The sequence below is a fragment of the Stylophora pistillata genome, chromosome 10 (assembly GCF_964205215.1).
Source record: "Stylophora pistillata chromosome 10, jaStyPist1.2, whole genome shotgun sequence".
NCBI lineage: Eukaryota > Metazoa > Cnidaria > Anthozoa > Scleractinia > Pocilloporidae > Stylophora > Stylophora pistillata.
This window is the reverse complement of record NC_142528.1, coordinates 7,392,626-7,415,881: the sequence shown is the minus strand read 5'-3', so window position 1 is coordinate 7,415,881 and position 23,256 is coordinate 7,392,626. Positions and strand designations below refer to the sequence as shown.

The following is a 23,256-nucleotide window of genomic DNA, read 5'->3' as shown; positions in this document are numbered from 1 at the left end:
AACTATGAAGGAACCAATGGGAAAAATACAATTCTTCACAACCCGATTTTGCATGACAAATTTGGAAAAAGAAGTAAAACGAAAAAGAAAGAAAACAATTTTAAGTAAACCTCCCACTCCCTTATTTCACCCTAAATTCCCAGAATGTACAAGTTATGTCTTAGCTTCCTAGCTAAATTATGCATATATCACTACATATCTAACGCATAGTTATTACAACTTATTCAAATTGGATTTATCTATTTCGAGATAAATTATGCTTAAATGAAACGCAGTCATGGAACAAGCCAACTTGTCTCTCTTGAGCAGCAAAGGTGATACTCACAGGAAGCTTGCCGAAGAGCTACATACAGACAACTCTGATTTTAAGCGATTGTCGGCGGAAGCCATCCGAGATTGCAATTGTTTTGCTTTCAGTATGCCACTGTCTTACTCGTGGAAAAATATCGCCTCACCTCCTCGACCATGTATTCAGATAGAAACCTCAAACCAATCGTAACTTGATCCCACTCATTTTCCGCGCTCGTACCACCGAGCTCTCGGTAAATTACGGATATCTGCTTTGTTTTTGATTTGCCGTTGTGAATACTAAGTTGAGGTTTAAGGATGCTCAATAAAAAGAAAAACAAAAACAGGATAGCTTCACGTGTTACCTCAGCACTCTAGCAAAAGAAGTCTTACCCTGATTAATCGAAATCACTTTCCAGTGAATATCCGGAGGGGAAACATAGCTTAAATTAGCGTCTCGCTCATGATTAGAACCAAATCACAAAAGGGAAAAAATTTGGCTTGTCTAGGCGCGCTTCTTAGGAAATAATACTTACATCTTAATTACGTGGTCTTTCGACAATACTAGAAATACCTTACCATTCCACGCAAACGCAAAACCGGAAACATCTCCCGGATACATTTCATCACCTAGCTAAGTAAATTACACAGGAATTCTTAAACTTTAATGTCAGTGTCGCTTGATGGCTCTTTCTCTTTCGCTGGGAAAGCAGGATTCACGAATGAGAAGCCATGGAAGTCATTCTGGTTGATGTTGGCTATGAATGATTTGTCGCAAGGTGTTAGTCGGGCGGCTTCGTCCGTGAACTCTGGGTCGAAATTGTCAAAGGAACGTTTAGATTTCTGTTGAGGGACAAACGCATAAAAATGAGTTAACTGCGATGACGAGTGAAAGAATAAAATCCACTACATCATCAAATCGGTGCTGAGATTTTCCATACAAGGAAATCTCAGTGTTTAAAATATAACCAGTTTATTATATAAAAAAAAAATGTTTAATTAAAAACCAGATAATAAGTCGCTCTGACGAGGGGCTACTCTTTACCGTGGCTAAATCTCATTTCCAACTCTGTTGACTGAACCAAATTATCTTGTAATACCCCCACCAAGAAAGCAATACAATTTCTTTGGAGACTTACCCCCTTTAGATGAGGTTGGTCCACATTTACGAATCTTAATCAATTTTTGCGAAAATCACAACTAACTCGTGCGCTGCGCTCACGCGTTCGTTTGGCAATGAGAGTAAAAAAAAACAAAACAATCTTTCGCCGGCGCTCAATAACAGTGAACTAATCTACACACACACACATGCACAGTGCTTACAATTTTTGGTTTGAAGGGAGGTTGAACCTCTCTGTTCATAAGTTTCAACCAGTTAGTGTGCCTAAAGAACACGTGATCCTTGATGCTTTGTTCTCCATTTTCTCCACAGCCCAGGCGTTTGGCCGGGTGTTTGGTCAGGAACTACAGCAGAAAACAGAACCAAGTACTACATGCGAATTAAGAATTCACGTCAGAGAGAAAAACAGCTTAATCCTATGCACCCGAACACAAGCATTGATACTCTCCCCACAGTTCCGTTTAAAAATTCCTAAGATAATGACATGGTGAGTTCGTTTAACAGTCAGGAGCTTTTCAAAAATTAGTGATTATTTCCCCTTATGCTCACCATCTTAAATTTTGATTCAGGGGTAAAACTGTAACGAAAAATCAAACGCCAGTTACTCTTACTGGGGTAATGGGTTGCGAATTTAACTTGAAGCGAATGCACTTAATGATATCTCGCAAATCCTTCCGTTTTTGCAGCAACGTAAAACTGGTTTTCGCGCCGAGAAGTAACTATGAAGACTGATAGTCCAACAGGATGGAATAGTTCATTGCTGGAAACAAGTATATGGACCCCTTGCGCAAAAACCTCAAGTCAGGTAATCTTTATTGTAACTAACTTAAAAAGGAAATATGAAGCAGCTTGGGGGGGAGAAATAACAAACATATCTTAGGAGTTAAACGGTTAAGCCCTAAGTAAAACGAATGTAAAGCACTTTGATTGCAAAGCGTAAAACAATTAACGCACAAAACGTGGTGTAGTATATCTGTTAGGTGTACAGCTTACCCCTTTGATGATGAGCACGGCTTCTTTGGATAAAGACTTGGGGTAAGACACGCTGTGCTCTAAGATAGAGTTAAATAATTCGTCTTCATCGTCCCCATCAAAAGGAGGCTATGTAAAAAAAAGAAAAAAAAAAAGAAGTGTTTAAAGAAGTGAATAAATGGTTATGCTGTAGACAAAAAAAAAACATTCTGCGAGGTGAGGAGCAGCCCAGGAAGAGGGAAGGCGTGTTGGTGAAAGCGCTTGCGTTCCACCGCGATTACCAGATTCGATTCCTAGACTTTGCGTCTCTAGTTGAGTTTGTTGCCGGTTTTTCTCTTTGCTGATGCTTTAAGGTTGTTTGTCCCTTTTGCTTTTCCCTTCGACATAGAATTCCGATTCGACCTCTAATGGGATCGAAACTCAGGGCAAAGAGTACTCGTTGATATCCAATGGAGCGGAGCTGACCGTACCAGCCATTCGTCAACGATATAATTCAGTAACAAGATACTAACCTGTCCCGCTAACATCTCATAAATAAGAACTCCGAGAGCCCACCAGTCCACTGAAAAACTGTAAGGCTGGTAGGCGACAATCTGCAACACAACCACAAATTATGTTAGAATTTGAAGAGCGGGAAAGGATGATGCCACGTACCTTCCCTCGAGTGCCTGAATGATTACATACAAAGAAGTTTTGTAGTTAAAGTCATTTTAAAGCGATCGCTCTCTGATTGGTACAGAAAACTACGGCACCCTCTCGCGCAATCAGAAGACAAATTAGAACTAATCTTGACGAGCGCACTTGCGCTTTTCCGCGCTACAAACTATTTTCTTGTTTTTCCTTTAAGTTCTCAACATCTCCCATTTGTTTTTTTTTTTTTGTTTATTTTTTTTCCCGATCTGACTGGCCTCTTTGGTTAATGTTTCTTTTGAAACAGTCCAAAAGGCACTCTGAATATCACCACAAGACAAAAATATCTTCATAAAACTACAAGCTATTATCATAAGTTACCTCAGGAGCAATATAATCTGGTGTCCCACAGAATGTTCGTGTTGTCTTTCCGTCAGTCATATTTTCTTTGCACATTCCAAAATCGGCAATTTTGATGTGGCCGTCACTATCCAGCATGACATTGTCTAACTTTAAATCTCTGTAGGTGCGTGGAAAAACAACTTCGTTAACCCTTTTGATCCAAAGGTCTGGTAACCAATTCTCCCCCGTAGCTACCACTCATTTCTTGTATTATAGTGACGCCGGGGAGTTTGGTGTTAGATCAAGATAACAAAATTCTATGCGGTAAATTTGAATATTCTGAAAACTTGTTTGCTGGATAAGGTATGGATGCTACAGGAAGGAGTTGCATGTTGAACACTTCTGCGAGTTACAGGTTAAAAATGACACTCGGAAATAATCGTTATCGTGTATGCGCAAGAGCTACGACGACTGTGCAATAGTCAATTTCTTCTTTCAATTTTTTTTTTTTCACTTTTTTTCCTAGCGTTTCTATGGCTGATGCAAAGTCGAAGTCGTCGACGTAGCGTAGTCGAAGACGTTGGCGATTGAATTTTTTGAGAACTATTTTCTTTTTAACAGAAAAAATACTTTCAGAAGTTACGGAGTACGCAAAATGACCAAAAGAAATATTTATTGCCACCATTCATACTACTGGATGAACAAAAGCAAAGAGAGAGCCAAGTGTTTTTCCCAAGAACACATGACACCCCCTGCGGCCAGAACTCAAAAATGTGTATCAGAAAATTAGGGAGACGCATATCTCACCACTGTTTGAAGGAGAGAACAAAATACGTTGTATACAGTAACAACTTGTACCTGTAAACAATGCCTCTTTTGTGTAGAAACAACAATCCAAGGACAATTTCCGCTACATAGAAACTATAATGCAAAATAGAAAAGCTCATCAACACGTTTGTTCATTTTACCATCAATATAAAAATATACCGAAGAGAGAAAAAGAGACAGGCAGCAACTACAATCCAAACAGGGACAACAAATTATTCAGTGTATAAAGTACCCATGAAATGTGTGTACAGGCAGTCTGATCTTTCCACCCCTTGACTGCATAACCATTTAACGATTTTTTTTCTTCGTAATTTGGATATATCAGCAAAGTTGAAATGGTAAATTAGCCACCGTAATGATTACAAAAGCTGACGTTTCGAGCGTTAGCCTTCGTCGGAGCGAATAGACTATTTGCTCCGACGAAGGGCTAACGCTCGAAAGGTCAGCTTTTGTTATCATTACGGTGGCTAATTTACCATTTCAACTTTGTTGATATATCCAAATTATTTTGTTACTCCCACCGACGCAGCCCCAAACAGTTTCTTTCGAAACTATCAGCCTTTTTTCTTCATATCATTACAAGACAATATCATTTTGACGATAAGGAAGCAAACCTATGAAACCAACTGGGAGAATTACACTGTACCTTCATGTACGTTCACAAGCTTTTGATGCACTTGGTTGTGTTATTGTCCTCAAAATGTGGTTTGCAATTGCAAAAGATTTTCCATGTAGCAGAAAAGGTTGCCAAAAGTTTCAAAGAACGTGAACTTGTCACATGGATTTTTTGTTTTTTACTTTGGATTCTGAGCTCAAGCGATCTTGAGTGGGCTTGAAGGATACCCAATCATATCAAAGGATTCCCTTTGTTTTACCTGCTCCTGGGCTAAAGAACTTACATTGTACTTGCCATCTACATAAGGTACTATAATACTTATACTCAAATCATACACTGCTTGTGGCTCCTTAAATCTGCCGTGTTGCTGGATGTGAAACATCAAATCTCCACCGTTGACATACTCCATCACAAAGTAGAGGCGGTCCTATAGAAAATTTTATAGGAAAATTCATTACTCGACGAGGGAATTCCGCATTAAATTGCACGCGAAAACCGACATCACGATGAGTGCGATATCGATTTTCAAGTGCAATTTAATGTGGAATTCACGAGTGAAGTAATGGATTTTCCGTGAATCGCATAACTGAATAAAAGTGTGAGAAAAAGGGAAACAGCATTACTTAAAATTGTTATGTTTACGTAGATGCGAAACAATATCACTTAGCCTCGTTTTCAACTCGCAATTCCACGCTAAATACCTCGCTTCGTTAACCAATCAGAATGCGAGATTTTATTCAATGATGCTATTCTGTTAGAGAAAGGGGTTAACGTTGACCTTCCATAAGCAACCACCACAGACTTTATCGTCTCGATATCCGTACAATGGCAGACAGTAGGGAGAATCTTGGAAGTGAGAGGCCAGGTCTCCACACTAACAGTAGCTCACTAGCCACAGACTAGTAAAAATTCAGTTTTGGCTAGTGGTTTTTTGATTTCCACTTAAGCCAGGTTAGCTAGTAAACAAACTAAAATTGTCGTAACATCTAAGTCGTCACTAGCCACTTGGCTAGTGAGTTGAAAAGTTAAGTGTCGAGCCCCGGAAAGGGTTACACAAGTTCGTCACTGATGTAACTCTCTAATGGATATTTGAATCACTGGTGAAAATCTGTCACTCTCTCCTTTGAACTGAACTGCAGCAAAGAATCGATTCCAAGAAAATATCAATGCTAAAAAAACTCACATATGACTGGAAGCAGCAGAAAAGAGACGTGAGAAATGGTGGTTTGCCGTGTAAGCCTAGTACCCTCTTCTCTGTCATAGTACACTCCACATCATCATCTTGAACAATGACATCTTTCTTTAAAACTTTGATGGCATACACTTCATCCGTGCCTTTCCGCTCTGCTAACATGACCTAGAAATACAGAACAAGTCATTAAAAAAAAATTACCCAAAATTATTCTGGAACTTGAAAACTTGCTGTCTGGTCAACCACAGTAGATTAATCCTACCTGACAAGCAACTTATCCTAATAATTTGCTAACTGGGGAAAGTTCCAGACGAGACAGATTGTGTTCCATACCCAGAGAGGAAAAGCTTCATTACTGAGATTGTTTCAATCTTAAGAAGATGATGTCACAACAACAACATTTCAGGAAATACTTTCCTTAAAAAGCAGCTAATGAGTGAGAAATCTGTGAACATATATTTAGCTCCCTGCATTAGTAAACTTCCTGTCATCTGCACTGTGATTCATATTATCTGTTACTAGTACTGGAACCATAAAATTAAAATACTACTACAGATTTTTGTACAAACCTTTCCGAAGCTTCCTTTACCAAGAACTTTGAGGAAGTGAAAATCTTCTGGCCTGTATCTAGTACCATCTTCCTTGCCGCGAAATACTTGTGCAGCTTGGTACTCTCTCTCTTGCCTTTCCTCTTCTTCTTTTAACTGTGCCTGCATAAACTACAGATCAAGGAAAATTCCTCTAAATATTGGTGCATAAAAATAATCTGAGAAAATAACAGCCTTCACAGGCAGGTGTTAGCAGGGGAAACAGTGATACTGGAACATGCAATGACACAATCACATTTAAGTTACCATAACAGCAACTATAAACAACAAATCTTTTATTACTTGCACATAGAGATATTCAAATGAAAGAATTGGAAAACTATTTACAATTAACCAGCAAGTTTTTAAAAATGCATTGTTTAATTATCACTAGAGTCAAGAGGAACCATGAGGTTTCAAGCCACAATTGTAGCCCCAACCCATTTTAAGTCAGTTTATGTTAAATTGAGCAGGTAAGGAAAAAAGAGAAAAAAGACTTAATAAGTTCTTTTGTATCACTATGTAACACAGAAACTACAATTTCCTATCAAATTACAAACAGCAAAGCAAATAACGTTTCTCTTCTTTGGCAAAAGAGAAATTCAATGTATTCTCAAACTCAACAATAAAGAGCAACACTAAAACACTGTACATCTGTACATGTACATGCCCCCAAATAATTTACCTTATATTTGTTTCTAAGCTCCAACACTGCTGGGCCTTCTTCATCAGTATCAATGATAGGAATGTTATAAAAATTTCCTTCCACTTTGCCCAGAAGCTTGAACCAGCCCTCTTGTGGTTGTTTCACCAGCTCAGAAACTCCAAATGACAAGCAACCCATAAAGTCATTACGTGACGCTCTGTCCCAGTCCCAGACAGCAACAAACAAACGTCGATTATAGTCCTCATTATCAAGTGTGCTGATCAAAGAAAAGGAAGATTAATGCAGTAGCATTAATGCAACTATAATTGACCATTATTGACCAAACACAAGGTTGGTTACTCCCAAAATATCTCAACAATAAAAAAAGCAATATTTCAGATATGTTGTTTAATCAAGACATGCTTTCCAACAAAGGCTTTAAGAGACTGTAATGAAGCGATGTATCATATTAACTTGGAGAAATGCATAGGAGTGAACATGCTATCCCCAATCCTCAAGAGAGAGTTTACAATTGCAAAAGACTTTCTAAGGCCCAGAAAGTATTCCCTAAAAGTTTCAAAGAATGTGAACCTATCACAATTCTTTTTTTTGTTTTTGGATCCTGAGCTCAAGCAATCTTGAGAGGGAAAAAGAGAATGACCAGTGATATCAAAGGGTCCCCCTAAACTTGCCTGTTCATGGAGGTAGCCTTACATAAAGGAACTATAAGGTGAAAATTAATGTTAATTTTTAAACAGCCCAGTGTGTGTTAGCTTACATCTGAAAACATTACAAGGATTAACAAACAAAAATGGTTGGCAACTTACATGTCAAAAGTTTCATTAAATTCTGGGTTCAGGTTCTTATAGACAACCTTAGTTTTGAATTTTTTTTTCTTGTCCGAGTCGTTTTTTTTCTTGCTGATGTCCTCCTGTGTGTTGTCAATAAGCCTGATCTTGACGTAAGGATCAGAGAGACCATTTGGATCCATAGGAATGAGATTCTTAGCATCACGAACTACAACATAATGACACACATAAAAAGGGAGTTGAAAAAACACCAAAGTCATTTATGACTATTTCAGATCTCATCAGGTAGTAGATAATAATAAATAATAAATATTTATTATTTAATATTATTTACTAGGATAGGCTCTGAAATAGTCAGTTAAATATTTATTATTTATTACAATTAGCCTTGAAGCCTAGATACAGAATGAGAAGAATGCCCATGTCAAATAACGTTGTTGTCAAAGCTTTGACAGAATCTAAAGAAGGCAGGGCTTACTAAATTTTTATCAGAATTAGATTGCAAGGCATCATGGGAGGGTTAGATGTAATACTGTCAAATACACAACAATTTTCATAGATTCTGATTGACCACATCTTCTGTGGTACACAAATGATTTTGTTCCCTATTTTTCTTGGATATGCAATAAAGCATGTAATGTTCTCTGACTGCCAACAAACTGTGTTTTATTAAGACATCTAATTTCCTAGCCTGTGGGGTAGTGATTAAAACAAATGCCAGCAGGTGTCTGAGGAAGTTTAAACTCAACATTAAACAATTGTTCATGCAAATATATTTAGGATCGATAATTTGAGTTTAAATCATTACTTCCTTTTTGTTTTCTTTTTTTCTTTTTTCTTTGTCAAAAAGGAAAAAAAGTGAATACCAGTGCAAAAACATCCAACATTCAATTTCCAATTGGTGGCACCAGTGACCAGTGACCTTAAATGTTTAAAAGCAACATGAGCTTGACAGCTGAGCAAGAAACAACACTGAAAACATTAAGTTTCAAATTAAAGGGTGTGGTATGCAAATATCAGAACACATAATTGTTAGCAAATGCATTAATTTTGTAGTTTAAAATGCATTTCCAATCAAAATAATTTCATCCTAGCAAGAACTGCCCTTCCCTTTTTTCCAAATACACATCCAACTAATGCATTCCTTAGACAAAGAAAAATGCTTATCACACTACAAGTATGTGTGGTACAAAATTATTTCAACCTGAAGGAATTTTCAATTGTAATGTTATCTGTCAAACAAGCAATTTTCCAGATGTTTCCAAAAAAATTACAGCTTTTTTCCTTCAACACTAGGCTCCAAGCTTCTCCTTAATCAAAGATGCCATTTGGTGACTTCACATAATCACATCCTTGCAAAGAATAAAACTTTGGTTGTCAGAGAAGGACACTGTGTGTATGTTTGTGAGATTAACTATGCTTCTGTTTTCTTTTCTACCTTGAAGCACTGCAACAATACTTAAAATAAAATCGTCATTTCTTTTATCATACAATTGCTTTCCATCTACTTTTGGAACACTAAAAGGTCAAGAGATTAATGCCTGGGACTTACAAATCCCTCACAAGTTTGGGCTAAACCTCTGGCAGTATATACTACAAAGATTATTCTCCTGCTAAATTTTGATGGCTTGGGATGTTTTTTTGATAATTTTAACAAGAATTTCCTTCAGTTCCTAGGCATTTTCCTCTTGCTATTACATTTTGAAATGAAATCCCAGGTAAAATTGATGGAAGTTGAAATTGACTGACTGATGTGGGCCTGTAACTGATAACAATCTACTTGCAAATGCACCAACTCATTCAGAAAAACTCTTATTTCTACATACAAGCAGTTCTTTCTCAACTAGTCATAAACATAGGCATGCTATGCATGCAGAAGTTATTTTTTTGGGATACGTAGGTTGAAATAGGACACTATACAATTGATACTGGTGTCTGAATAATTATTGGCAAAAGTAAACTGCATTGGCACAACGCTTCCAGCAGTCCCCTCCACAGCCCTAATTTGAACTTGTCACACAATGCTCTCTCTCTCTCTCCAACATTGCACGACGAGACCAAACGATGACCTACTCGTAGGTTAAAATTGTGCCTATTGCCGTTCCTTCATCAGAGACAAAGTCCTAGTTATTATTCTGACCATTAAGGGCCAGAATCAGAAATTCCGTTTGGTTTTTCATGTGCAAGAAAATGCACAATAGCACGCAGTTTTTAATTAGCGTAAAGTAATGTGGTGGACATATCCAGGGAATGAGGTTGAGTTTTGGCATTGAGTGTCAGTCAGATTTGAAGTACTGGCTGCGCATCAACAATAAGCTTGTTACAGTTTATACTCGTCTTTCGAGTGAACTTAAATATATTTATTTAAAGTACAAACCTAGTACAGTGAATCACTACTGTGAGGAGTATTTCCAAATTGTCATGGATGACATCAACTTGTTCTGAAGTCTTAGTCTCCATAACTCTCCATGTTAACAAACCACGAATAGCACTCGACAGCGATTTTGCTAAAACAGCAAAGTTCTCAATTCGAACCAATTCAATTCAATCCGCTGATCCACAGATCCGGCCCAAATATAGGCTCCGCATAGCTTCTTGTTCAGTAACAGATGGTTGCTTCAAAATACTCTTCCATATAATTTTGCAGTGGAAAGCTCTATTTTATCTCTTACTGCCTCTGGACAAAGATATTTTCCGGTCTCCATTCTTCGAACAAGTGAAAGTAGATTGAACCAAGAGAAAGTATCATTCTTCAAAGGATAATGAGGTGGGCTACTTGATTGGTTGTTGCCTATCTGGACTTTGCCCTGTGTGTGTGAAATATGTGATAAAATGCAGGTTGTTTACAGGAAATTGACATGCAATGGGGTAAAGTCCAGGTTAGCTATAAGCAAATTTTATTGGTAGAAAACGTCTAAGCACATGAGAGTTGCGTGGAAAAGTAACTGACAGTACCATTCTGTCCCTTGTGTAATATTTTTCGTTGAGGTAGATTTATGTCATAAAATTTACGTTGTTCACTGGAAAATGGCATTTCACCTGAGAAAGGCTAATCCATACTGGCGAGTAAAAAGTAACCCGCAATTGTAACGGGAAAGTATTGTTTAAACAATATTTAATTCATGGAGAACTTTTAGAAGCAAAGAGACGGATATGTAACATGGCAGTCAACGCAGAAAGTAAATGTAACTTGGTAGTCATTTCAACCGCTGCAAAAAGAGCAACCATATGGCAAAAAAAAGATTATCAATCAAATATGATTTATGCAAATGTCTTGTGGAAGTTTTAACAGAGTCAGCAAAACTAGCCCTTCCAAAACAACATGCTATAGCACCAAATTCTTGTTAGGTCTCCAGCTGACAGTGTGTGCGTCGTAAGTGAAGGAGTGGTACACATACACGCTCATTTTAACTCGCTAATCGGTAGAAAAAGTTCCCTGACGACCTTTCAAATCCAGACAGATCATAGCGATAAAATCCTCACAAAGGACATGAGCCATTACATTGAAGAGATGATCTTAGAACTCCTGTAGATGTCATCTTACCTCATTCCTTGAGCGAAAATCAAAATTGGAATTGCTCATTAACTCATATATAGCAATGAAATATCCTGAAGTTGCTCCTATCAACATCTGAAGTAATATTTGATTCAAGATTTTTCTCATGTTCCACTCACTCTCCTTCAGAAGGAAGAATAAGCATAGTCATACAACGATCACAACTACACCACTTTCCCAACACGACTGATACACTTCCTAAATTCGCGAACCACTCTCTCTGACTCAAGTGTTGATTCGCTGAAATTTGAAGACCTGTCAAACCACAAATTAGCAAGACCGCTCTGATTGGTGCGACATCAAAAAATACTACAATCTGATTGGTTTGTGATACACCAAAAAACTGGGCTAATTACATTGCGTTGAGATACACCAAAAAAAAGATGCGCCAATCATATTGCTTAAAGATACACCAAATTGCCCTGATCGGGTTACACTACACCAGAATACACCAATCTATACACTAACATATAGTTATTTTTAAAAAAAAAAAAAAAACTCAAAAATGAATCAACCATTAAGACTTTGGTTTCCTCTGTTCACAATATATAATAAAGAGTGGAACATAAAACTTTAAGAACCAAAACAATACAATCACAACTTGACAGCACTCCAAACTGCAACTATTTGGTTGCCATGGTAAGTACTAAAGATGTGAAAATTTTCAAGTGGCAACTTATGTTCGGAGGTCACACAGCAGGTGATAACATTTATCACATGTTTTTGTAATCAGAGAAAAACATTTGCATAAAAGACAACTTATGCTCATTTTTTTGGATAAAACATTACCTCTTTCTTCTATGCCATTTCAGAGACAACAGGCATGGCCAGCAGAATGGTATACTTCATTCAATACTGCACAGACTGTTTTTGTATCCTGTTTTTGCATCCTGTTTTTGACTTAAATACAATTTTATTTTATGATTTTGAATAGTCATTTGCAACTTTGTAAAAATTAAAGCCTTCGAGACAAGATATACGCTCTAAAGGTGTCAACATTCAGGATTAGTCCTTCTAATTTTAGGTGACTAGAATTATCTTCAAGATGTGCAAAAATCTTTTTTACAGGTTGCAGTTAAGTACCATATTTAAACTAACCAGATACTTAGAGAATTACCTTCTTGTTTTATTTGAAATCAAAAGTGCTTTAAACAAAAGCCAGTACAAGAGGATTAATATTTTGTTCCCCTGCTCTGAATAAAAAAGAATGAGGTGCCAAAAAAGGTTATAAACACAATGTCACAGGCCACACACGGATAAGTCTTATTGTACTGCATATCTATTGTAAAATCAACATATTTTCCTAATAATTATGGGTGTGATTAATTAATAGTTTTTCAAAAACCTCGAGGAATGTTCTAAATATAGCAATTTTACATATAGCAATTTTATTATATTTCAATATTCTATGAAGTAGGTGATTACAGCTTGGAATCTGCATATTTGAGATCTTCCTTCTATCTGTCATTTCAAGTCAATAGTCCACTATCTGATTCTTTGTTATTTTAAACAGATGGCATCATAAATAATGAAAGATGGATGAGTCTCCCAGAGGAAAAAAGCATTTTGACTGTATACAACTAGCCACCTGATGGCAAAGGATGTTATTCTATTCACATGCAATATTCTTTGGTAGTAGAAATACATTGGCAAATTTCCAGAGGTGCTTCAGGCCATTAATCATCAACAGCCATAGCAAGACATATTTACTCTGACAAGAGGATGTTAAATTCATTAAAATTTGCTTCTTATTCTATCAAATATATCCGAGATCAATATTTTTTTCACACCAAAGGAAAGATGAATTCGATTCACGAAATAAATTACTGGAAATAGTCCCTCTAAAAATTTCAATTTTTCCCACTAGGTCGGGTCAGGTTTCATAAAGTCCTGGAATGTGGTATTAGTTAATGGCATCATACGACAACAAATTCACTGTTTTAGACTCCATAGACAATTAAAATTCACTTAAGTATTAACTGTTTTAACCAACACCTTACATGTTCTGCTTGTCGCAATAAATGGAAAATAAGAACGTTTTAAAAAGCAGGTGTATTCGACTGTATTTTGAGTGAAAGCTGTTTTGAGGAACTAGCAAAATTCAAATTTACTTTCCCAAAAAGAGATAATAATAAGATATGCTTGACTGCCCAAATAAATTCACTACTATTAAACTATATTGTTGTAGCCCTCAAGATGTTTTCGAGATATATAGGTTACGTATATTTTCGTTAAATAAATGTGTATTGCTACACTGAAGTGATAATGTACCAAAAAAAATGTCGATTTTGACAAAAGGTGTTCGTAAATTAGTTATTCATCACTCGGTAAAACACATCATATACATCTTGTAGGGATAACTTCGACAAAACATTGGCTTAATATGCAAATTTCATTAAGCAAACCTTCAACTTTCAGTTGACTCTTTGCGCTGTCTTCGATCCAAACTTTAAGGTGTATTCTGCCCCTTCGCTCTGTATGATCGACACCACATAGTTTCGGTAACAACTTTATGCACCTCTTGTGCACATTCATCTGACAGTCTGCAAACACACAAGTGATCCGACACGCAAGTCATTTCCTTACCCTTGCAAAAGCAATGCATTGGTAATCAGTTATCGCCTGTTTCACAACGGATCGAAGCTAACAACAGAAGTTTGAACCCTTTGAATGGGGTCGCTAAATAACAACGAGCAAGCTACTAAAATGAACGAAAGTGAAAATGAACATAGGAAACGAACAATTCATCATACCTTCGCATTGTACTCCTTGGTGATAGAGTCCGTAAAGTAGAGATCCGCAATGATCACAAAATGTAGGACTAGTATAGGTGCGAACTTTAAAAGGGTGGGCTGATTCAAGGCCCTGTGAGGAAAAAAAAAGTAAGTAACTTCAACAAAAACACTTCAAGCGATCAGAATCAGAGTTAATAATCCCACGCGCGAAGAATCGCTTGTATACAAGAATGTGAGTAAAAAAGAAACAGAAAATTAAACAAATAAATAATAATAAAGAAAAAAACAATTCTCAGAGACATTCAAAGTTATCTTACCTCGGTGGCAGCCCCTGTCTCCGCTCCAGGACAAGAAAAGGTCACAAATTGACAACAGCGCTTGTGAAGCACAAACGAACACCCTACGAGAAAATTTGTAGAGAGAGAAGTATAGACATAAACACGACGTTATTGACAGTTGACAAGTTCTAGCTCGACTTTAGCGTAAGCCTATTGTACCCAAATGTCTATGCGTCTCCGATTCGACATATCCCAGTTTATTACTGCACGGGAAAATTGACCACAATACCTTGGCATTGGCATCCCTGCTTTCCGATAAAACCCCTGTTAAAACACCACAAGAAAACAAAACCACAATTAAGACGGTAAAAAAATAGGAAACACGGTAGCCAGTATAGATCTTCGACAAAAGAAATTCACATAAAAGACGAATCGAAAGATGAAAGAAATAACATTGAGTGAAAACTTGCCAAATAAAATCTTTGCAGTGACCACAAAACGTTGGCTGTCTCAGGTATCGAAAAAAAAACTTATGGCCTTTGACTTCGATCACATTCTTCTGCTTAAAAGCGCCCCTTCTGTTTATTCCCCGAGTTTTGTTCGCACCATCAGGGTCCGCCATGTTACCTTTCGCTGCATCGAACCATCTGCAGCCCAACTTGATTTTGGCTTTCCGCTAACTATGTGACGTCACGGTCCAGTTCCTTATATGGAAGGGCTCTTAAATGGTGCCAGATTTTCCAAAACGGACATGTTTAACTTTACCGCTTTGCAAATTCGCAAAAATTTACTAATTTTGATGAGTGACAGAAACAATTGTAGGTTTCTGAGGGAAAATTTTGACTGATTAACCCTATTTTGTGCGCGTTTAATGGCTGCAAGCTGAATAATTCCTTTTGTTGGTGACGGCACGCAAAGATCTTTATTTGCATTATCAGCAATTTTTGCAAGTGGATTGATCGGCCGTGTCGACTGAAGATATAAACAGCACCTTCACGGGTTGTCGCCCTACCGGATATACTGCAGATCGCAATCATCAGAAAACAATAGCGGTATAAATAAAGCGAAATATTATTTCTTCAGTTCATTGATATTTTTTCTTGGAAGAGAAAAACGAAATCCGACGATCGACCTTGCAAAAAACTGGCTTCTTTGAGATATTCTATCGAAATGCATGTCCTTTATTCCTTTAATTCTGGATAGATTTCCAACTAGAGCCACATTTAGACTAGCAGTGACTATTTGTTACTTAGTTATACCTAAAATGTAATAAACGTTTGGTAAAATCTACGCTAATCAATTAACCAAATGCGCTGTTCCAATATTCGAGGTCTTGTAAGATAGTGTTATTAGTCATTATTGAAACCCGAAGTCATTTTTTATGCTGAAAATTAAAATCTTGAAAAAAAAGCAGCCGGCAGGTGTTACTTCTACTTCAAGTGGACAGGTCACTTCTTTTGAATATTTTCCATCCCCCAAATCAAAATAACTTTTTCTTTTTACAATTACCTTAAGTGGACTATCACAAAATATTTGGATAAAACACTAAAACGATCCTCTAGACAATTCGTGTCACAACGAAGAGCGATCAAAAATAGAATGCAAAATACTCCGCGGTTAGGTTTAGTGAATTTCCATAATTTTTCTCGATTCCCGCGAAAATTAAACTCCCGTCGTTAGGCAACCATTCTTTGGCTAACATATTTCTGGATCGAGCAAAAACCGCCGGCAGCGAGCCAGCCGAGGAAATATGCGTAGCACTTTTTCTAGAGCCGCTTGTGTTCTAGTACACTTGGGGTCGCTACACATTCCTTGAATTAAGGATCATTCACATGAATCGCCGGATCTCTTACTGACCAGCATTTAAATTTCGAAACCACATTCCTCACAAGGAAAATTGCTTTGGCTAATGGATGATCTTAATTTGATGCAACGATATAGTACACAATGGCGCTCTTTCGATAATGCACCATAACAGACAAGACAACACGACAGATTTTCTTTATTTACTTTATTATTTTTTCAAAATCACCGGCAAAACATTTTTTAGAGGCAGATTGTTCATCGCATCGCCGAGACATTGGATCACTTGAGAAAAAAACACGAATATATAAGGCTTTCCGGCGCCATCTAATTGAATTAGCTTACGGGATAAGGAAAACCCTAATTATTCAACCAATTGTTTTTTGAATAGCCGAGTCCTCGGCGTACCAGTGCACTTGTTCAATAAATGAATAAGACAATATATACGTATGCGCAGATCATTATCCAAAAGTATTCAAAGATGAATAGCATCAGTTACCTCGATTATGCAAGAAAACAGCCAAACCTCTTTGGGAGGGGTCAGTAATCCTAAGCTTGAGACAAAGAGATCAGAAATACATTTGTTTTTTCACTGATTTGGAATAACTTCTTTCCTACCTCCAGAAGATGCGATGCTCGCCCTCAAAGCTGAGTCAATTTCGAAACTGAAACCTAGCGTAAGCTACCTTGAGCTGATCCAGGTAGAAAACGTCTGATACAGAAAAAAACTTTTTCTCTCCCGCAGAACTTTATTTCAAGCATATATGACTGCACATTTCATATTATTCAAACAATCATAAAACCAATAAGTCCCCCCCCCCTCTTTCAGACAGAAAACATGTTTGTGAAAGGAACTTGATGGAGATGAGGGGGTTAGCAAAGAGGAGGCTTAGTTAGGGAGGGGGGCTCATCTATAATAAAGGAACTTAGTAGAGAGGAGAAAGGCTCATTTGGGCATTTGCATTGAATAAACCTGCCGTCATCATATATTCAGGAAACGTGCAATTTAAATATAACCAACTGCCTGGCTATGGCTCTTTAGCTGAGCCTGCTTTGCACGCGAGCCAAGTGGCTTACATACTTCGGACTTATTCAGATGTCCACAATATCAAGCGATCAGGAGAACTGCTATTCTTTCTTATACAACCCCACTCCGGGCTGTCTCTTTATCCGGTTCAACCTCATTTACAATACTGCACGCAGGCGAGGGAGAAAAGGACAGTGATCACAATCTTCGGCTAAAGCTTGAACCTAAAGCTTCCTATTTGAAGATCAGCCACCTCACATGCTTGGTTTCTTCTTGCTCTTGCCTCAGTCAAATTAATATCGTTGCTATCAAGAGAAAATCATGCTCCAATAATCTTCACAGCCTTCGGAAAATATCGCCCTGTGAGATAACAAAAGAAACTGAAAAAGACATTGCAATAATAAATAAGAAAGCACACAAGCAACACGTTCTGTTGTGATTGATGTTACGAGTGGAGTCAATGAAGCGAAAGAAAAAATTTGGAGGAGAACATGGGAGATTTCACGAACATTTGCACTGCTAAACTGCCAAGCTCGGCTAACATCTTTGTTTTGTTTTCTCCCGCAGGCAATTGTATGAAGCCGAATAGAGGCCAAATTATAACCACGCCAGTATGCTTCATTTAACTGGCTCTCTATCGCAAGATGAGACAACCAACTGGGACTCCACAATAGCGCATCACAGATTAAACCAAATGAATTCAAACAAGCTATCAGTCATTCATAACCACTTAAGCCAAGGAGGCGTTGAGTGATATCCGCTTTGCCGGCTTTTCAAAACATTCACAAGAAATAGTTTTTCAATGCAGATTTCTCTATTTCTATTTAAAACCATTTGGAGTCAATTTACCTTGACAAAGCGTCGGCTAGTATTATGTCACATAACAAGAACTAAATTGGCCATTTAGGACTAAATCGTGTATAAAAGAAGAGATTAGTGGCAATCGTTGGGCTAAGCAAATTCATTCAGAGAGAGATCCAGAATGCGAAAGAGGGATCGATAAGTTTATAGAGCGTTAACTCCTAAGGACTCACGTATTTTTATCGCTCGCCCGCCCACCCGTTCCATCAAACGAGCGCAAAATTAAGCAAACAGCCACGAACCACAAGCCACAAGCCACTGGTCAAAAGCCTTACGTGACTTGTTTATTATCAATTCTAATACAATTTGTACCTTTTTAATTCCCCAGGATAATAATCTATGAACAAGATAAGCATTGTACCATTTCGGAGGCAAAATTTGATGAACGGTTTTGAGACAAAGAACTTGACTTAGGTTTGATTCATCGTCAATTTTTGTGTCATCTTGTATGAGTGCCGCACGTTTACGCATGATAATGAGAAAATGTGGCGGACAATACAAGCATGATTACGTCAATACAGTGTTACAAAATTGCGGGGTGTAATTATAGAACAGCCATCTCGAAGTACTGCTCAGCTGTTTTTCTACCATAAAACAGCGGATTTTTCTAGTTTAGGGGCTAGTCTGTAATGCCGTGAAAGAAGTAGGAAAATCCAACGAGCCTACATACTTTTTACTTCAGTCGGCACGTCCTAGTTGAAAACCTTAACAACTTTTTGCAAACTCGTAGGCGTTTATTGCGTGCGAAAACAGAATAGAGTGGGTGGATCAATCCCAAAAGAGCGCTTCTTCGGCAACATTACACACTTGGTCTTTTCACTGATTAACGGTCCTTGAACGAGCGAATAAGCACCCTGTGACCATGCCGCTGTTTTGTGTAACCAGTCATGTTCTAGCCCACCAGAACATGAGCTTTGTCACGTCTGACGGTTATGTCTATAGAAATGCCGAGCACATCGATCAATGTTTTCAATGTGGGCGTTTTAGACGTCCAAAAAAATTTCTAACCATATTTTTACCATATGGTTTTATAAGCGACAAGCCCGAATGAGTGCCAAATTGATCATCCGATACAAGTTGCACCTCAGAGATCTGATGTTAATTCTCCCCTCTAGCTGCTAGATATTTCCTGATAAGTCAGTTGGGTAAATTTGCTGTTAGACCGAGATAACAGCTTCTACATGATAACTTTGAGTATTCTCATTACCTTTTTGCAGGATAATGTATGCATATTACAAGGAGAAGTTACATGTTAATCACTTCAGGGAGTTAAAAGATTAATTTTAAATATCTCTATATAACAACAATACTGTCCCGTGTAGCACACAGGGCGAGTTGGTGAGGCACTCATACAGCCATGAGAAATCCTTTCCTATGCCTCTATTCTCTGCTGCTTTCTGTGAGCACGGGAAAAATTCAAAACTTCTCGTACACTGCTGCTATCCTCGATTCTTTTCCTAATCAGTGCATGCCAATTGAGCTAACCGCCTCCTGGTTAGCTCAATGGCTTAGAGCGCCGAATTGTGTTGTGCGGGAGGTCGAGGGTTCGCGCCCTGGCCGGACCGTTACTTATGGTCTTAAAATAAGTGAGGAGAATTTGCTACCTTTCTATAATCAAAAAATGGATAGATATTCTAGTCTTCTCGGATAAGGACGAATAAACCGTAGGCCCCGTCTCCTGCAGGGTTAGGGGTAGGAGACGGTAATTTCCCACGCCCGAGATTACTATGTAGTGGATGTCCTTCCCCCTTCCCTGGGGTGGGATGGGTGGGAATTAGCCCTGAAAAGCCCCCATGGGGAGTGGCCAACTAACGAATGTATGTATGCGGCTGTTTATTTCTTTCATCACTTACTGTCTGTATTACATGTTACAGAGGATTACAGGGTCGTTCTGGAAGGGACAGATGCACGTTGAAGATTCCTTTACCACAGCTATTATCGCCAAATAACCACAGAAATCACATATGTTTCCTTATTACACAGATGGGAGGAGTGGAGTGGTCGGTGACGGTCCTGCCTCATGCATCCGCAGTTCACTTGTCTCTAATTTCTAATTTAAAACTAAACCATAAATTGGTTAACATGAGATAAACTGATTCCCACGAGATGTCAAGTTCCTGCTGTGTACGTACACTCAGCTCTTTGTTCCTCACGAGAGGTCCTCAACGGTATCGGTCACTACTCTAGCTTGACTTTACAAAGGTGTACTTTAACTAGTACTCAGTTTCCTCGAATTACTCTCCGAACATGCGATGCCTATCATGGTTCACCGAATGCTCCTCATCTTCCGGCAGTAAATGATTGGATTGAGGGCAGAGTTCAGTTGGACAAGAGTCCATGAAGACACGAATATCATCGTGAAAATAGGTTGTTGATGTGGATGTGTTATAAAATGACGTAGACAGTCGACAAAAAGCTGAGGAAAAAAAAAAAAAAAGTCTTTTCATAGGATTACACAATTACTGGTGAACCAGTAGTTTCCATTGTGGTCCTTGCAAACAAATGAAACAAATGGTCTAAATTGAACATAACATCATTAAGAACCCCAACCGGCCGGAGGCAAACCAGTTGGCTATTTACAAGCGTGGCCAAGGATCTGAACTCAGCCACATTGCCTCCCAACATACCCAAAATGCAGATAACATACCCAAAGTGCACCGTGAATCCAGTATGTACTCCGAGCAGATTTGTTAACCCTGACATCATTTATTATGTTATGGCTGTTTTGAGATAAATTTTCCCTAGCCTGAATCCGTAAATGTTGGCGTCTGATCGTTAAATAAACCTTTAAAGTAAACCATGTGGTGGAAAAGAAGCAAAATAATTCGATAAGGAAAAATATCCCAAGACATTCTCTGTGAGAAGGAACACGTTTACCAGGCCAAGAAATGCACTAAAAAGCCATATTGTAATAACCGTGATAACCACTCGTTCGGGAGTCACCAGTTGCTGGTAACGCAAAGGCCTCCAAATGGAAACGAATCTGTCCGCACTTACGGCTGTAATACCAAAAAACGACGATAGAAAGAGGACATTGGTAATGAGTAAAAAAGAAGTACGTAGTTTATGCAAGTTGCCGTGTACTTGGCCCACTCGTCGAGCGATGTATTATGGTTGACCCAGAATTCCAACACCGAGATCAGAAACAGCAAGGCTTAAAAGCAATATTTTTAAAGTTTTTGACAGAGAAGAAGTTTTTCGCAGAGCTTGGATTGCTAGAATGTTCATGATAATGGTTGGATAGCATAGGAAATGTTGAGGACGGTTTTAGCCACGAGAACAGAATACATTGGATCTTGTAAAGTCCCAGAGCTTGAATTTTGTCGTTCCGAGCCAGAGAGTGAGTTATTCATAATTATTTTTAACTGTTTAGACTGGGTTCAACTTCACTTGAAGTTAGTTTATACTTTTTGAAGATGTACACCGTCTGGAGAACAAGTAAGACAATGCAAGCATCACAAGAGAATAGGAAACTGCAATAAAACTGTCCGCCTTTTGTCTTTAGGTTTTCATTTCGCAGTAAACTTTGCTATTTCATTGGCTATAATAACGTAGTTAACGAGAATTTTTGTGACATCTGTCTTATTCTTTTTAGGCCTAGGGTTGAACAAAGTGTTTCTATGGGAAAAAAGTCAACTCATTTACGCAGGAAACAATGCTAGGGCAATTATAGAAGGTAATTTTCTTCACTGAACAGATGGCGTTTTCACGCAGAGGCTTTTCGCCTGTTACAATAAGAAATAATTAAGCTGTGTGTACCAAGAAAAACAGCCCATACTGTTCTGCTGAGTCCTTTCATTGAAGAGAGAAAAAAATAACCAACAAAACAAGACAAAAAAGTAAAAAAAACAATATTTTTAGTTCAACGTGTATAGTAGTTATTAAGAAGTACCATCCAGCACACAAGACTTCGACGACAGTTGAGAATTAAACGAGAAACGTCAGGAAGGAAAACACGCTATAGCTCTCAGATATAAAGGAACAGATAATTATGTCTCCACGTGACTTTCATGTTTTTCTCATATGACAACATTACCATTTTTGGGGATGAATGCACGAGTCAGTCCCAATTCCATTCCGAGATAATTACTTGGCTTCATTCTGCGTTTGCAAATACTTATGTTTTCTCTTCGTCCAAACTCTCCCTTGAGGATGCCATCTAGGAATCTACAGTCGTGCTACGGTGATGCTTTTAATAGAGACTAAAGTAACAGCCTTGAGCACACACACACACACACACACACACACACACACACACACACACACACACACACACACACACACACACACGTAAAACACAAAACAAACCAAAAAGAAAAAAGCGGTGTATTATTGGCTTGTGTATTTACGTTTCATTAAAGGGTTTAGCATATCAATAGATTATGAAAGATGGTGGGTTTTTTTTGCTTGATCTTCTAAAAAGAAACATGTCTCTATTTTTCCCTGAGCATAGGACAAAGAGTTCCCCACGAGGAATTGAACCCCAGTCCTTCTCGTTCGCGGGGCGATGCTCTACCACTGAACCAAAGGAAGAATATTGATGAGTTTGAACAAATAAAAGGTGCTACTCTTTTTGCTTAACATTACACGCATAAAACTTGAAGCGTGTGTAAAATTGGACGACACTATACAGAATGTAGGGAGGTAGTCCAAACTCTAATATTAATTTATACAAATTGAAAAATGGCTTTATCTTACTGGCTTCAAATCGAAAAAAAGAGTGAACCTTTCAAAGTGTTGGGGATGGTTTCTGGACAGCAAATTAAATCCAATCAGCAGCTGGAAAAATTGGCAAGAGAAAGAGTAAGGCAATAGCTAAGGGAATAACAAAGAAATAATACGTAGTCAGCTTAGCATCGATTGGATATGGGAAATAGTCATGGGCCTCAGTGGCTTTATAGACTCGTTGGCTTCAGTTTTGAGAAGGATTTCAAGCAAAGTGTTAAAAAAATAAATAACTAAATGA

At 38.0% G+C, this 23,256-nt stretch overlaps 1 protein-coding gene and 1 pseudogene across 2 annotated transcripts; both read right to left on the bottom strand.

Moving 5' to 3' along the window:
* Positions 1 to 890: 890 nt before the first annotated feature.
* Positions 891 to 15,262, bottom strand: LOC111333553 (protein kinase C alpha type). The gene is made up of 16 exons (XM_022939151.2): positions 15,070 to 15,262; positions 14,889 to 14,923; positions 14,639 to 14,721; positions 14,340 to 14,451; positions 13,992 to 14,129; positions 8,049 to 8,238; positions 7,261 to 7,498; positions 6,558 to 6,707; positions 5,980 to 6,153; positions 5,132 to 5,223; positions 4,211 to 4,273; positions 3,392 to 3,530; positions 2,893 to 2,973; positions 2,402 to 2,509; positions 1,612 to 1,752; positions 891 to 1,131 (listed from the first exon to the last, which is right to left on the bottom strand). The coding sequence occupies exons 1-16, from the start codon at positions 15,219 to 15,221 to the stop codon at positions 946 to 948; spliced, it is 2,082 nt and encodes a 693-aa protein (XP_022794886.1). The 5' UTR covers positions 15,222 to 15,262; the 3' UTR covers positions 891 to 945.
* Positions 15,263 to 20,106: 4,844 nt separating this feature from the next.
* Positions 20,107 to 21,703, bottom strand: LOC148721630 (adenosine receptor A2b-like; annotated as a pseudogene). The gene is made up of 2 exons (XR_015992386.1): positions 20,938 to 21,703; positions 20,107 to 20,706 (listed from the first exon to the last, which is right to left on the bottom strand). The product of XR_015992386.1 is annotated as an adenosine receptor A2b-like (transcript).
* Positions 21,704 to 23,256: the final 1,553 nt, after the last annotated feature.

What these genes read in the sequence shown, in the direction of transcription:
- LOC111333553 (XM_022939151.2), bottom strand. Translation starts at nt 15,221, where the DNA reads ATGGCGGACCCTGATGGTGCGAACAAAACTCGGGGAATAAACAGAAGG. An exon ending in AAAAGAGGCATTGTTTACAG is followed by an intron (nt 3,531 to 4,210) that starts GTACAAGTTGTT and finishes ACGCACCTACAG; the next exon opens with AGATTTAAAGTTAGACAATG. An exon ending in CAGATTATATTGCTCCTGAG is followed by an intron (nt 2,974 to 3,391) that starts GTAACTTATGAT and finishes GTTGTGTTGCAG; the next exon opens with ATTGTCGCCTACCAGCCTTA.